This window comes from Bombus huntii, chromosome 8 (genome assembly GCF_024542735.1).
Source record: "Bombus huntii isolate Logan2020A chromosome 8, iyBomHunt1.1, whole genome shotgun sequence".
NCBI classification, from domain to species: domain Eukaryota; kingdom Metazoa; phylum Arthropoda; class Insecta; order Hymenoptera; family Apidae; genus Bombus; species Bombus huntii.
The window spans coordinates 1,156,545-1,172,428 of NC_066245.1; the positions used below are offsets into that span (position 1 = coordinate 1,156,545).

General features: G+C 33.8%; 1 protein-coding gene and 1 long non-coding RNA gene across 2 annotated transcripts; one reads left to right on the forward strand and one right to left on the reverse strand.

Moving 5' to 3' along the window:
- The first annotated feature begins 3,025 nt into the window (after positions 1-3,025).
- LOC126868510 (uncharacterized) lies at positions 3,026-15,534 on the forward strand. The gene is made up of 4 exons (XR_007690617.1): positions 3,026-3,438; positions 3,640-3,775; positions 4,555-4,672; positions 15,276-15,534. It is a non-coding gene; the product is annotated as an uncharacterized LOC126868510 (long non-coding RNA).
- Positions 8,720-15,800, reverse strand: LOC126868503 (tetraspanin-7-like). The gene is made up of 5 exons (XM_050624014.1): positions 15,541-15,800; positions 14,335-14,523; positions 13,909-14,079; positions 12,940-13,071; positions 8,720-12,539 (listed from the first exon to the last, which is right to left on the reverse strand). Exons 1-5 carry the CDS (start codon positions 15,616-15,618, stop codon positions 12,384-12,386), a joined length of 726 nt encoding a protein of 241 aa, XP_050479971.1. The 5' UTR covers positions 15,619-15,800; the 3' UTR covers positions 8,720-12,383.
- Positions 15,801-15,884: the final 84 nt, after the last annotated feature.

The window sequence follows — 15,884 nt, forward strand, 5'->3', positions numbered from 1 at the left end:
CACGTATCGAAATTGAAAAACTGTCGACTCGGTGCCTTGTCGCGTTACTGTTGTTATTGTTATTGTTATTGTTATTGTTATTGTTATTGTTATTGTTATTGTTATTGTTATTGTTATTGTTATTGTTATTGTTATTGTTATTGTTATTGTTATTGTTATTGTTATTGTTATTGTTATTGTTATTGTTATTGTTATTGTTATTGCTATTGCTATTGCTATTGCTATTGCTATTGCTATTGCTATTGCTATTGCTATTGCTATTGCTATTGCTATTGCTATTGCTATTGCTATTGCTATTGCTATTGCTATTGCTATTGCTATTGCTATTGCTATTGCTATTGCTATTGCTATTGCTATTGCTATTGCTATTGCTATTGCTATTGCTATTGCTATTGCTATTGCTATTGCTATTGCTATTGCTATTGCTATTGCTATTGCTATTGCTATTGCTATTGCTATTGCTATTGCTATTGCTATTGCTATTGCTATTGCTATTGCTATTGCTATTGCTATTGCTATTGCTATTGCTATTGCTATTGCTATTGCTATTGCTATTGCTATTGCTATTGCTATTGCTATTGCTATTGCTATTGCTATTGCTATTGCTATTGCTATTGCTATTGCTATTGCTATTGCTATTGCTATTGCTATTGCTATTGCTATTGCTATTGCTATTGTTATTGTTATTGTTATTGTTATTGTTATTGTTATTGTTATTGTTATTGTTATTGTTATTGTTATTGTTATTGTTATTGTTATTGTTATTGTTATTGTTATTGTTATTGTTATTGTTATTGTTATTGTTATTGTTATTGTTATTGTTATTGTTATTGTTATTGTTATTGTTATTGTTATTGTTATTGTTATTGTTATTGTTATTGTTATTGTTATTGTTATTGTTATTGTTATTGTTATTGTTATTGTTATTGTTATTGTTATTGTTATTGTTATTGTTATTGTTATTGTTATTGTTATTGTTATTGTTATTGTTATTGTTATTGTTATTGTTATTGTTATTGTTATTGTTATTGTTATTGTTATTGTTATTGTTATTGTTATTGTTATTGTTATTGTTATTGTTATTGTTATTGTTATTGTTATTGTTATTGTTATTGTTATTGTTATTGTTATTGTTATTGTTATTGTTATTGTTATTGTTATTGTTATTGTTATTGTTATTGTTATTGTTATTGTTATTGTTATTGTTATTGTTATTGTTATTGTTATTGTTATTGTTATTGTTATTGTTATCAAGTACATTTGCGAAGAACGTATCGTGCGTTGAATTACGCAAAAATTAACTGGATATTCTCATTTGGTATACTCACCAAAATCCTGGAACGTAAAAGCTATCAGTTGATAGTCTTTGTCCATGCAACAACCATAGCGTTTTGCATCGTTGGCATTGATTCTCCGTGATATTCGGACAGAATATGGGTTTGTCCGTGATATTCGGACAGAATATGGGTTTGTCTAACAATAGTTATCTAAGAAAATGCGAGAAACAGACAATAGATAATCAGAAAATGAAAAAAATATGTTCGGGAAATAGAAACAAATATAAATAAATGTGATCGTATACACTTACTTTATACATAAAAGTGAGCTCATTCGCTGCGCGCAAACGGTTAGAGTAAGAAGTAGCGCTAAACTTTTCTCTAATGAAATTTTGTAAAACGGTTGTATGCATCGAGATTATATCGAGTACATCTTTGGCGTTCGTGTCCACGATATTTTTAAACTTTCGTCTTGTCATCGCGGCTGCTCTATGATCTTTGAACTCGACGAATATGAATCCACGATTCAACGTTTTGTCATGTACACTTGGATACAGACAGATATCAGTGATACCCTCGAGGATCTTGTTCAACTTATGTAGAAATTCTTCCTTTCATTTGTTCTTGGATGCACCACCAAAGAAAAGCCGGTGATTATCAACCGACTTAACGACGCCGGTACGATGTCCATATCTGATTTCATAACCGTCATATTTTGCGCATGCGCTTCTCGCTACTTTTGAATCATTGAATAAGGCGAATGCATATCCGCGAGTTGTTCCAAAAAATCAATCGCAATCCGATCAAACGACCGACTGTTTCGAGCATCGGCATTAATTCAATCTCGTAACAATCTCGTGGAAAACGGCCAAGAAACAAATTCAGCATCTTTCACGCGTTGCTTTTCACCACGAATGATTTCTCAAGCAGTTAAGCGGCGTTGTCCATTTTCTTGCATCAATTCATGTTTCGTTTCTTGCAACATTTCCAACAATCTGGTCATCAACTGGCACTCTTCCACAGCATTTTCCCGCGTTTTCTTAGTTATATCCATTATGAAGCGAAATAAGAACTTTTATCACAAATTTATGCACAACGAAAAAACGATCTAAATAAGCAGACTGTCGAGAACTAACTGATCCTCCTAAGCTTTTTTCCTTATTCCCTTCTTCCTTTTGCTTACTCACACAACTATACAGAATCCGTTGATATACTCGTGTGATGAAACTTTATTCCTCAAATGGACCAATCGCAGTGATCGAAGCGTCTTACTGCCAATACAGCTACATGTTCTCAGATAGAAGAAGATAGCAAAAACATCTACAGTTAACTCGAGTTGAAAATGCAGATATAGATATACATATGTACATCACAGGAGAGAGAACACGCATCCTATATTACATTTCACATTGTCTATAGTCTATAGCGTTAAACAAGTAAATAGATTAGTTGTAGACTTACTTATGCTCACTATGGAATTACTATGGAAATTAGCATTATGAGAATATAAATACAATTCTGACCTCTAAAAACCATAAGAATTAATTAATTCTAAGTAGATAATTATAATAGGAAAGTCATCGACTGTGAACTTGGTAACAAACCTAACCGACAATCTCTGTTCATTTTATTTATTATCCGTTTATTATCTTTTCCATTTTTCAACAAATTTTATTTAATCAAATTACATTATGACACGCCTACTAAATTTCTAAACGCAGATATCCAGGTTTCGAATTTATAAATTTTGTTCATGTAGATTATATTAGCTTACGCTTACTTTACTTACGTGTTTACTTTCTACGCGCATCTTCGCGTTTCACAATCAGTTTAACGTATTATTTCTTTATTTGAAACATAATACCCTCACTATCGAAGATATATCCTTTCCAGGAATATAACGACTCTTGTCGCCCAAGTATATGTATATATACGTTTGACCTGCCAGAGGGCCTCCCCTCCCCACTCCTTACCAATTGAAATTACCTTAGTAAACAATGGTGCAGCCGGGGGGTCAGTCTAATGTCGAAAGTGGAAGCGATTAGACGTGTTTTAGTGTCACTCCGCGATAGGTGTTGATTATTTTATTGCGTAGCAAATGCTTTCATAATCGTCCTACCATCACGGAAACACACGCTACTGTAAACTTCGTTTAACTAAGGTACATTGTTATTCGATAACTTACTAAAATTCCTCGTACTCTAGTATTTGATTATCTTTTTTTCTTCGATCGTCTTTCTTTTCCCTTTTTCTTTTTTTTTCTTTTTTTTTGTCATGTACCGGTAGCTCGAATATCAAGCTTTCAAGATGCAATTTAACCTTGATTGTTTCATTGTATTTTAATATTTCCTCTTTTGTGCAGATTATTGCTTGGTTGCGAGGGAAACTTCGGAGCATTAATAGAGGGATACTGCGAAATTCGAAAGGACGAGATGAAAGTCAAGACGGCGCCATCGCAGCGATCGATGATAAATGTGATAACTGTTCGTCGAAACGTGGTAATATTTCATTTATTTTAAAGAAGGCAAACGTATGCATACGTTTTCTTTTCTGGCTTTTGTTTCATTTGAATAAGAAATTCAAATTACATTTTCATTTTGCTTCGTTACTCGTAAATCGACTATGACAAATTGTTATTTCAACTTTTTCGATAGGTTTCACTACATTCGAGAAAGTACATTATCACAGACAGGTTTGAACAGGCTCTGCGCATCTCGTTTTTTTCGTATTGCGCAGCTTTGTTTAACTGTCAGTGGAAGCGCGCCATGTTTTATTAGAATGAAGTCATATTATACGCGAAGCATTTGAACCTATAATGGCGGACATTCGATTTGATAGATAATTATTACAAATCGATCGTATTATGAAATATTCATATACATATTTGATAATAGTAGAAAATACTACATTTTCTTTCGTATTCTTGTTATGATTTTAATATTTATGTTTTTGTATTCTTGATATAATATAGCGTACTATCTGTGGTAAATGGATAATAATTAATTCGGCAACACGCAGTATAATCATAATAAAATCAGTTCTAATTGCATTCAGAGTATTCGTTAATGTTCAATGTAAAGATACATGTTTTATAATATTCGGAAATTTGTCGATTCGATACGATCGACTTGTTTATGACTTGTCGCGACTGTCAATTTCCGTTGTTCGCGACGTATTATTGTATTTATTATATTTGCTTATAACGTAATAATTATAAAGTATAAAATATTGTCTTCAACAATAAACGGTATATATATTGTTCCATCTTTTGTTACAGATATTACAGAACCTGTACTTTCATTATAAGGTTTGATAATTCTTCCAGGATGACAGCCTTCATGATGGTTTCTTCTGAAGTACATCAACATCGTCGACATCGTTCTTCGTGTGTAACTGTGAGTCGCATGCTTTTTTGTCCCTCCAGTCGCTCAATCATGTCGTAGGACGAAAGATCCAAATCGACATGGGCGACTGGTTATATCACGTACAATTTTTTACGGACAAAGTGACCGCGGGTATTTATTATACCCGTGAGTGGTAGTACGTATTTTCTTTCCGTGTGTTTTATTTACTAGTTCAGGATAGATCTTCTTGCACATCGCGATTTTTATCAGCATGAATAATGCTGTGTAATGCAAATAATTGATTAATTAATTACGAACGATCATGAATGAAGACAAATATATTCATACAGATATAAGTACGCGTATGAATAAAATATAAATATTTGAATATTTAATCACGATCGTAGCTAGCTTCATTAAATAGTTTCATTGATTTCTGTATGAGTAAAGATGACATAGCTTTTTATCTTGTAGCTCTTTTCGAGTAAAATATCTTTCTCAATTCTCAAAAGCTTAAAAAGATGTCATTGCATTTCTTGAAGTTTATCTTACGATATTAAACGATATAAAAGGCATTTAATTGTACGTTAGGACGAACAATTATTAGACATATTCGTATTGTAATCGTAAGATATCGGTCGGTATCATCGGCGCGACCACGTCTTATGGATAAGGTAGAATGGGTAAAGCGACTTGTTTTATTGGCAAGACTGCGATCCTGTGATCTCAACTTTATTAGTTGTCGGTACTTTTCAACGCGTGAATTTTTATCATCTTAATTTTTCACGTCTTAACTTTTATCGCCTTAACCGCTTCTTATCGAAAGTTTGAAATTGTAGTTTTTGGCAAAAACAAACTTTTACGATTCGCGATTATACGAAGTAAGATAGGAAAGCACTTGTTTTTACTTTCTTTTTATTTCATAATTTTATGGAAACTTTCCTATTCTCTTTATTTGATTTTATTGCTATTCTCTTTTTGTATATTAATTTAAATACTGAATATGGCCACAATATAGCGAACGTTGCTACGATGCCTTGATCAGCGGTAAGTGAAAAATAGTGGACAGCGTGAACAATAGTTTTAAACGTACAATTAGTGGTAAAGATGGTTCTACGATCGATGTATGTATATTGTGGCTTATTAATATACTGAATGTTTGACTGTTTATATACTTTAGTGACTTTTGCGAAATGTATAATTCTAGTAAGTATCTCATAATTTTTATACATGTTTTGAGATGCGTTTCAAATTTTACCGATATAATCAGTGATTATTAATTACGATAATCGTGTCTCGTTAGCATTACAAAGTGCAGATTTCAAAATGTTTTGTATAATATATAGAATAGAAGTTTGTAGGAAGATTAGTAGGATTTTATCTTAATTCTACTTGCCAATACGATAACCTCACTTCGCTTCTTTGAAACATAATACGCCCATTGCTGAAAACATGATTTAATTAAACCCGACTGATCGACGGATAGATGTTAGATATTGCCATGTCGTTTAATATTTGTAGCCTGCCTGTCTGTTCTATGCTCTGTTTCTGTTTCATTCAACTGATCGCGGTTATTTGCTGCATGAGTGATTATTTCCAACAAGAGCGCTATTACCGCGAACTGATAACAATATGATTTTTCTTTCGAAATCAGTATCAATTTTATGAAGTGAATTAATCATTCTATTAACCTTACTAATTTTATTTTTAATTGTATTATTTAAGTGTGAGGAAGTAAAGTAAACAAAAGAGACCGTAACTTGATCGTTACGTTCGATTCCTTTCACTTAAATAATTCCGTCCTGGGGCAAAGGGCTTCTCTGTAATTTAACCTCCGTAATTACTGATTGTGTCGACCCTCTAACCATAAAATGTCGGACGTCCAAGCGTAAAATGAATTTGATCCAGGTTCTCCGTTAGAGAAATTTGCCTACTTTTATCAATCAGCTTGAAAGAAAGGAGCAGAAGTTTTTGACAAAGTTTCGATACTTTATCAGAGAATAGAACGGTTTTGCTTGAATTTAATAAGAGTCGAAATAATGGGAATGGGTTCGACTTGATAGGAAATATCGAATGATTGAAAGACAAGTGAAATTAGTTAAGAAAATTAATCGAGTTCCTTACTATTGGTTTATTCGTTAAATCCGAAATTTTCTGTCGAATTTATACTTTAAATATTAGAAAACTTTTTATCGTCTTTCTCTATAAAATAGATACTTTTAGGGATTGTTTTTTAAAGATTACTCTTCTTTTGAATTTCATTGCATTCTTACTTATACGTGTGATATTCTAACCTAAAACCTAAATTAATAATCAACCTAAAATAATAATGTCATGTATATTTTAAAAGGCGAACAATGAATGCAGTTTATATTTCTACATTGATTTCGACCGATGAAACGTACGAGACAAATTTTAGAACGCTTAGACGGCATTCCGCCTAGTGTTCTTAACCTCTTAGGTACAGTTGTATTTTGTTTCTCTGTTATGGGGCTGTTTCTCTGTACGATATAGTTTGACGCGAATTACGCCTAAACGATACAGCACTGCAATGCTGTTCTTTCTACGGAAGCACATTGGAACGAAGTCTTTGATAATTAAGTTATAATTTTCCTTAAAGATACGATGCATATACTTTAACTTTAATAATCTACTTTAATAATTAATAATACAATCGAGTGTAATATATTTTAAAACACGGTACGACACATAGCCCCACGTTACAATTTTCACACTCATAGCGCGATAGTGTTTCTCAAATTGCTCTTCGTTTTCTATTTTGAAGCGACATTTTGAGTTTGAAGATTCTAAAAAATTATAAGGATACGGATCGGTATGTTAAAAAGGGCACCTAGTAATGGTATATTTATTTTAATGAATAGCAACAATTGATACGTGACACTGGCGTATCAAAAACAAAGACTATATATTTTGTCTGTATATTGTCAACGCTGTTATAAAACGTTGTGAGAGCCAAAAAATTGTGATGCAAGACAAATGAAAAAGATCATTTAATTCAAACGGCGAGCGAATGAGTCAGTAGAGTGAGCCATTATAGTATATATGTAGTATCGTGGACAAAAACCCTAAAAGATACCGGGATAGTATAATGCATTGCCGCAAACAGATCGTCGTATAGAACTGGCGAAATGCATACAATGTAGCGACCAGCGTGTAGTTCCAGAAACGTCGATTCGCCTTCGGTCCGTTTTTTTCCACATACACACGGAAGGTGCAATGCGATCATAGGCGCGAACGGTGGCGTGATCCGAGCGTAGTGGGGGGTCATCTCCGAGAGAAGACAAAGAAGATTGAAGGGCGGGCAATACCATTTTGAGGAGTCAGAGAACGCAAATCAAGAAGTGAGAGTGTGGTCCGCGTGAGAGAGAGAGAGAGAGAGAGAGAGAGCGTTGGATCCGTTGTGATGAGAGTTACAAATTAACGCTTGCGTTGTCTAGACCATAATAAGTATTTGTGATTAATCAACATCTGTAAAATTCATTCATCGTAAATAAATCATCGATATAATATTATATTTACGGTACTACATATATATATATATATATATATATATATATATATATATATATATGGGAAAAATGAAAAATTACTTAAAATCAGTCAGAAACGAACCGGTATGCGGGCTTAACCTTTTCGCTGCGGTAGTCCAGTCCGCCGAAGTACTGTCACTGAACGGAAACGCGCGCCGGAAATACGCACAGTGTGCGTGGTTGCTGTATATACGTTCTCCTAAGTCTTAAATATCAATAATTCTTGTAAAAACCGTATATGAAATACCGTTTCACTGTCAATGGATTTAATAGATTTTTTAGCATGAAACAGTATACGATCGTTTGGATGTTTGAAATATATTGCATGATTTCAATAATGAGTAACTTTAAGAAATGATTAATCCAACACGTCAATGAAATCAAAATGTTCTGCCGATAACGAAAAAATATATTGTTCACTACAGATAGCACTTGTATATGCATCATTTGGATGCCGGATATACAGGGTGCCGGACTCAGGAGTCGTCGCATGGTCGCCGCCTATATGCGGCGCTCGAAGCGAAAGGGTTAAAGACGACGGGTTAAATATATTGAAATACTATATTTATTATATTGAAATATAATTATACATATATTATAATATGTACATGTATATATATTTTGAAATATTTGAATATAATACGAATATAATAAATACATGTATATTTTGTTTTTTTGTTATTTATAAGATTTAATAGTTTATCTATATGTGAAATCTGTTTGTGTCTATTTGTGAGCGACGATGTTCGTTTAATTTGAGCTTTAGATAGCGCCTGTGCAGAAACAGAGGATTTATGTATATCAAATTTCTTGCACATTTTAAAACGCACGGTATATCGTATATTAACGTAAATAATTTTTCAAATTTCTGTAAAACAATACATCAAATAAGTCTTATCGTATGCGTATAATTGAACAATGTACAATTGACAATCACTTTTGTTCGGTTAACAATTCGTTTCTTTAATATATTAGTCTAAACTTGTTTAAAATTTTAGGAGACGGAAACATTTAGACGAGAAACATCTGTATACTACGTACATGGAATTTTGTTTAATTACATACGAATACGAATACGAATACGAATACGAATACGAACACTGTAAAGATAAAACTATAGTAAGCTGTTTTTAAAGCACGTAAAACATAGTCGTGTCCTTTTAACAAAAAAGCAAAATGATAAAATTGATGATAAAATTTGTCTTCTTATTTTCTTATGTGACTAAATATAGATCAATGTACTACGTGCATATGTATATCTAGAAATATAGTTCTTTCTTTTCCTTTTTTCTTTTTTTCTTTTTTCTTTTTTTTTTTTACGTGGGGAAATCGTCATGGACACCCCACCGTACTTCTGGGAAGCAGCGGGGTAATGTCGGACTTACCGACTAAAACTCCACGGTAGTTTACCTAATGCTTAACAGGAGTTTCCCAGGACCATCTAGAAATATAGTCTATAATCTATGTAACGAGATGGAATGTTAGAAAACAGAATGTTTTTCATATATGTTTATAGTGTGTATGTGTGTATTTGTGTGTGTGTGTGTGTGTGTGTGTGTGTGTGTGTGTGTGTGTGTGTGTGTGTGTGTGTGTGTGTGTGTGTGTGTGTGTGTGTGTGTGTGTGTGTGTGTGTGTGTGTGTGTGTGACATATAATCGAACGATCTTAATTTCTCCATTAAATATTGTATAGACGTAAATGACGTACAATATAGCTCTCAAGAATAATAATTCTCTGCAACAACTTATATATGTATTTATATGCGCATAAAAATATACATTACACATGTCGCGAAGTTGTAAAAACAAGAAAGATCGATGTATCTCTGAAAAAAACTGTTTCTGCCATTTTCTGAAATATTAATCGGAACGGAGTGAAATAAAAAAGATAACGGAAAAAATACAAAATGATAAAAGTATTTTTCAAACATATTTTTATCCGTATACACGTACATGCGTATATATATCTGTATAAGATGGGAAAATCACAATTATCGAAAAATAAGTTATTTGTTTGTTTCCTCTCTAACGTGAAGATATTGTTTGGGATTTGGAGTCGTCAGTTTATGGCTCGGACAGCACATCTCCCATTTTTGGGAAAGGCAAATCGAAATTTGACTTTCTCAAAAAAGGGAGATGTGCTGTCCAAATCATAAACTGATGGCCACTTCAAATCCCGAACAAATATAATGCTGTAAGATAATATACCATCGTAATCGAAAGGAGATACCATGTGAAACAGGTAATAATTCGTCTGATAGAATTACGGTAAAATTATGATCGCGTGTCTCGCGGTACAATGTAGCACCGTTATGAGGTAAATGTTCGCTATAAGATAGATATATACCAACATATATGCGTATACATGCATACACATATACATACATACAAACATACATACATACATACATCACAAGGCAATCGCGTCACCTGTTTTATATTTAGGAAATCATCAACCATTAATAATGAAATTTTAGCCAAACGATGTAACATTTTAGACGTAGTTGTTACGCGCAACTAACGAGTAAGCTAACAACTATCGCAAGCAGAACAAAGTAATTACGTTAAATCTCTAAATATTATTATTAAATAGTACCGCTAAACTGATAGTAGTAAATAGTATGTTTGGTTTTATTAAAAATATAAACACTGTGACGTATAAAGCTAAAGAAAAGTTGGTAAAAATTAGTGTAAACATGAGTCTTGTTTAATAACAAAAATAGAATTTGAAGTTGTATCTTCAAGCCTTTCGCGTATTACTGTAATTAACGGAATTTTCTCTTGCCAGTTATATCTGGTTATACGTATTCGTCGATCGATCATTATGGTACACTGATGTTTCGGATCGTAATTGTACTTATCAAACGGACGTTACTTTGCGTTCTAGTCTTCAAACGTGTTCAATATTAGCGCCGAATGAAATATATTCCGAAGTATTTTCTGACAATTTCTGAACTTTAAACTGTACCGAGCTACAAACGTTAGTTTATGCTTTTTATATTTGTATTTCCTTAATTTAAAGGTTAAAGATACTTGATAAATGAATTCATTAGTTATACTCAAAATGATAAAACAATAGGGAAAAGTAGGGGTACCATCGATGATAACAAAAGAGCGTATAGATTATGCAGGTATATCCATAAAATATACTCTTGAAAAGATATATACTTACACGATATTTCATACATGCATGTAGTTTCATTTACCTTATATAAATACCTTTAAATTACATTGTTCGAAAGTGCTAGCGTATTTGAGGTTTTCCTGGAATTGTCTAATCTGCTTTATTAGATAGAATATTTTTCAACACAATGATCTAAACAATTAATAAGATCTGTTCCATCTAGTCGGATTATATTTCAGTTTATTTTATAGAATTATGTATGTTTTTCTGTGCGCTCTTATCGTTGCAAGACTGAATGGGCAATTTATTATGCGATTAACTGCATAACGAAACATTAGGATCATCAATCAGACGCAGTTATCGACTTGTTCCTTTCATCGACTTAATTAAAAAAAAACAATCAAATTTGCGCTAATTAGACGCATCGAAGAACTCGTATCTTTTTCTTTAATTAACCTCGATAATCGTGGATCTGTTTTTCATGAAATGTGAATTCTTTCTTCATGCAAACGCGCATATTTTATCGTATTTGATATTCTTCATTCCGGTCTTCTCCTACGATTGTGTTTTCTTTCTTGTGCAACTATGCACAGCACGCAGTAACTATTTAACATGTTCTTATAAGAATTTTATGAGAATCCAACATGACAATAAAGATATTTAAAAGGTTCTTACAACATATACGGATAATAATAACATGTAGACGCTTGTAATATGTAAAAAATTATCAATTGCCCGTTTCTTCGAAGAATGGGTATGATTAAATTCTGAGAAAAATATCGAACGTGTAACTCTTTAACACGTTTTACGTAGTGTGCAGATCCACGTTGAACTTTTCATTCGAATCGCTGAGAATTTCAACGTATCTGTATTTATAAGCGTAAGAAGTAATAGCAAGATACATGTTCGCGCTTGGAGCGAGAAGCTCAAACGGTGTGCGTAAGATGGAACGTGTCGAAAGCAGTTGTCGTAAAAAACGGAAGAGAGATTCGTATTTGCCTATTTGTTACAAATTGTAATTGTACAACTTTCGAACGTTGTGCATTTTTCTTACCGACACGACGAGCTTTTCTGCAACCGGCGCAAATTCTAAGCAACCTGCTCGTACTTGACTTTATTAATGTTGCTAGCTAAGCAACAGGCTAAGAAGACCCCTATAAGCGGAAAGAATGCTACGCCGACTGCTATTCCAGCGACCAAGCCGATGTTGCCGTTTATCAGTCGTAACACACGAGTGTAGCAGCCCTGAAAATTTTCATTTGAATTATTGTAACTTTTTGCTTCGAACAACTTGTCTTTTCTATGATTAGCTTAAAATTATAAGAAACGTGCCTGAATCCTTGTACGTATGCATATATTACGTACTACGTGTCTGATGGAATGTTTCGTTATAGAATAATAATAATATGCGTGCGTGTAGATGCGTTACTTTTGCACTCTTTTACTTTGTCCGACAATGTAAGACGAGTAATAAGAAACAAAGTATGTCCGTAAATATCTTTGTTACAACAAGGTTGCGTTGTTCGAAGTGGCACGCGAACAAAATCTTTCTCAACGTAATTTGTATTTCTATATCGTTATTTCTAGATTCTTCCCCTTCATACAACTTTCGCTTATTACTATATCGCTTTCGTTTTTATCTTACCTGAGTATAAATATCGTTTACGTCATTAATGTTACACACATCTTGTGCCACTTTGCAGCAAGACAGTGGAATTTCCATCGGTGGAGACATATCGGACCAATCTGTGAAACCTCTGTTACCGCAGCACTGCAACTAAAATCAGAGTCCGCCACTTATGCAACGATTCAGTCTGTTTATGGTGGAGCCGGCAATATGGATCGTCGAGGTGCAGACGAATTGTTCATCGTTCAATTCCTTGAAGAAACGAAGGTGTCGGATCCTGTTTCCTGTTGCCGCGTCTAAAAGAACTTACACTTACGAGCTTTCACTGCCCAAATACCGTTTATTTCATTCGGTTCAGTTCTGAATAGCACGAGGATAAAACGAGCGCTGTACCTTTAGCGATCCATATTGCCGCCCACGCGAGTCTCTTAGTAAGTGTACTTTTTTATACGCATAATTTTCTTTATTTTGCTATACAATATACCAATCTCTTGGCGGCTGTCCCGGTGTTTCGTATGGCTCCCACGTTTCTCATACATTAGTAAGGGATTTTACTACTCGAAATACCTCCGTTGCTTTTAATGGTTAAGGAAAAGTACGCTAGCTACCATTGCTAAATAGTACGTAATATTAAAATTATAGAATTTGTTCTTCAAAAGAAGTGATATACGTTTTAGGCTTGATTTGATTGAACGAATGGTACATTAGCTTCTATTAGTTGTATCAGTGCCACAGATAGCTATGTACTTAAACACCTCTGGCAACACAAATAGTAGGTAATTACCGTTTTCTACGATGCATTTTTGTAAGAATGCCTATTATGTAAAATAATATGTCACATAATGAAATTAAGTAGGTAATTTAAGTATCGATAAATATAAATTACGTAACGTAAGAGATAATATTGAATAAAATAAAGAATTAAACAGAAATAATTTGTTCTGTAGCTATTTTGCATTCGTAAATAGTAAATATACGTTCGCTTACTGTAGACTGCATAGTGTCGATGTGGATGGTCTTGGTCTCGTCGTGCCTATAGACGGACATTGTTTGATTGAGATCGTGGTCGAATTTTTCATTTAAATTGGTACGGTAAGCATAAATCGATGCACCAGCCGCAAGTTCCAGTAACGCAACGATAGCTAAGAATGCACCGTACTGCAAACAAAATCTTTTAGTAAATAGCTTGTAAAGTGAAATTCCATTCTGTGATTATAGATTAATTATAGATTTAACAAGTCAACGTATTTAAGGACAACGGATTTTCTAATCGAATCGATGATACGCGTTCGGTAGAAATCAAGAAATTTATTCATACGGTTTGAAATGCAATTAGTGGCACAACTTGTGGAGGTAAAGGTGACAGAGATTTCCCGTAAATAGCAAAATAGCAAGTAAGTATAATTCGCTTACCAGGAATAAGAGGGCTGGATGGCCGCGAGTTGTGCAACAGCAAGCGAGCGTCGCTGTCAAAGTTAAAATACCGCCCAGACAAGCCAATGCCAATAAAGCTGCCCTGCTGTTCTCAGGGCTTACGTCCATGTAATCGTGAAGTTGAATTCGCATCCAAATTCCGATGCACAGTAGCAATATGCCAAATACCTAAGTGATTTACACAAATGATTTACGTAAATTTTACTTATGTGTACTATCAAACCAAATGAAAAAAGATGGCACTATACGATAGATAGAGGATCTTGTCCAGTCGAGTTGTAATTCAAATTGCTATCTTTCTCTGAAGTAACGATTGTAGTAATTAATTATTAGAACGCCAAATAATACAATTATTACTGGTACAATGTACAAATATTTTATTTTCTACTTATATAGTAACTGTTATTTTTAATAAAATAATGGGTTTCATTTAATTTAGCTTAATTCGAGCAGATGTTGTACGATTAACGATTTGTCAGGGAAAAAGCTTACGATAAGGTTGACGATAACGTTCATCTACGTAAGAACAGGATGCTGATAGCACGAATAACGTATACACACCGATAACAAACCAAATGATATCTCGCTGGTGCCAAGCAGTAAATTTTGTTTATTTTTCCAACTAAATAACAAATATTCAAAGATATTAAGTTTAACCAAGTAAGCAAATTCTATACTAAAATGCCAACTTGATCGTGTAAATACTAAACTCGTTGAATACACTCTTTTCCTGTTACGCTAATAAAACGTAATTTTATCTTTAACAGCCCCGATACTTTCAGTCGTTGTCGAACAATTTCAAACTATCGCAAAGTATCCTTGCCTATCGATTTTCAATTTTTATTGATAATTTCTCATAAACTTGTTCCAGATCTCCACGAAACATCGGTAAACTCTCTTTGAAATGTTCTTGTTCGCAGAAAAAATCACCATGTGCCCTAATGACTCGAACAACTTTCAAACTGTTGCATCATCTTTCGAACTTACTTTCTACGTCCTTTCTACGTAATAATAACGGACGATAAAAGAATGGGATAAGGATGAGTTGAATGGGGAAAGACGTTCGAATAACGCTGTGACATCGAAACGATAATATATCGTGCAACAGTTGGGTGAAAGGTATTCCAAGGTTTTCTCGAGTCTACATGTCAAGGGTGGATTACAGCAAAAGAAACAGCCTCTTACCCATAAAATACAGTTGAACAGCATCAGCAGGCCTTTCATGCAAGCCATCGTGGCCACCGTTTCCCAATCCTTCGTCATGTCGATCGATTTTGGAATTATTTTCTATTCTCGTAGTCGAAGTCGTGTCCTACGATTCAATTTTCAGAGTGTACTACGCACTACACTCTCGAAACAAGTGAGAAGTCGATCGATTTGCAGCAGGATTGCACGAGTTTACGTGTTTGCGTGCGTGGCTAGCCCCACCAACCGTGCATGCGCTCTGTAGCATCCGTCCGTCCTGTTTTAACAGCTTCTACCAATAAAACAGAACGCGATTTCCGCATTAAAATTATTTTAGAATAGAT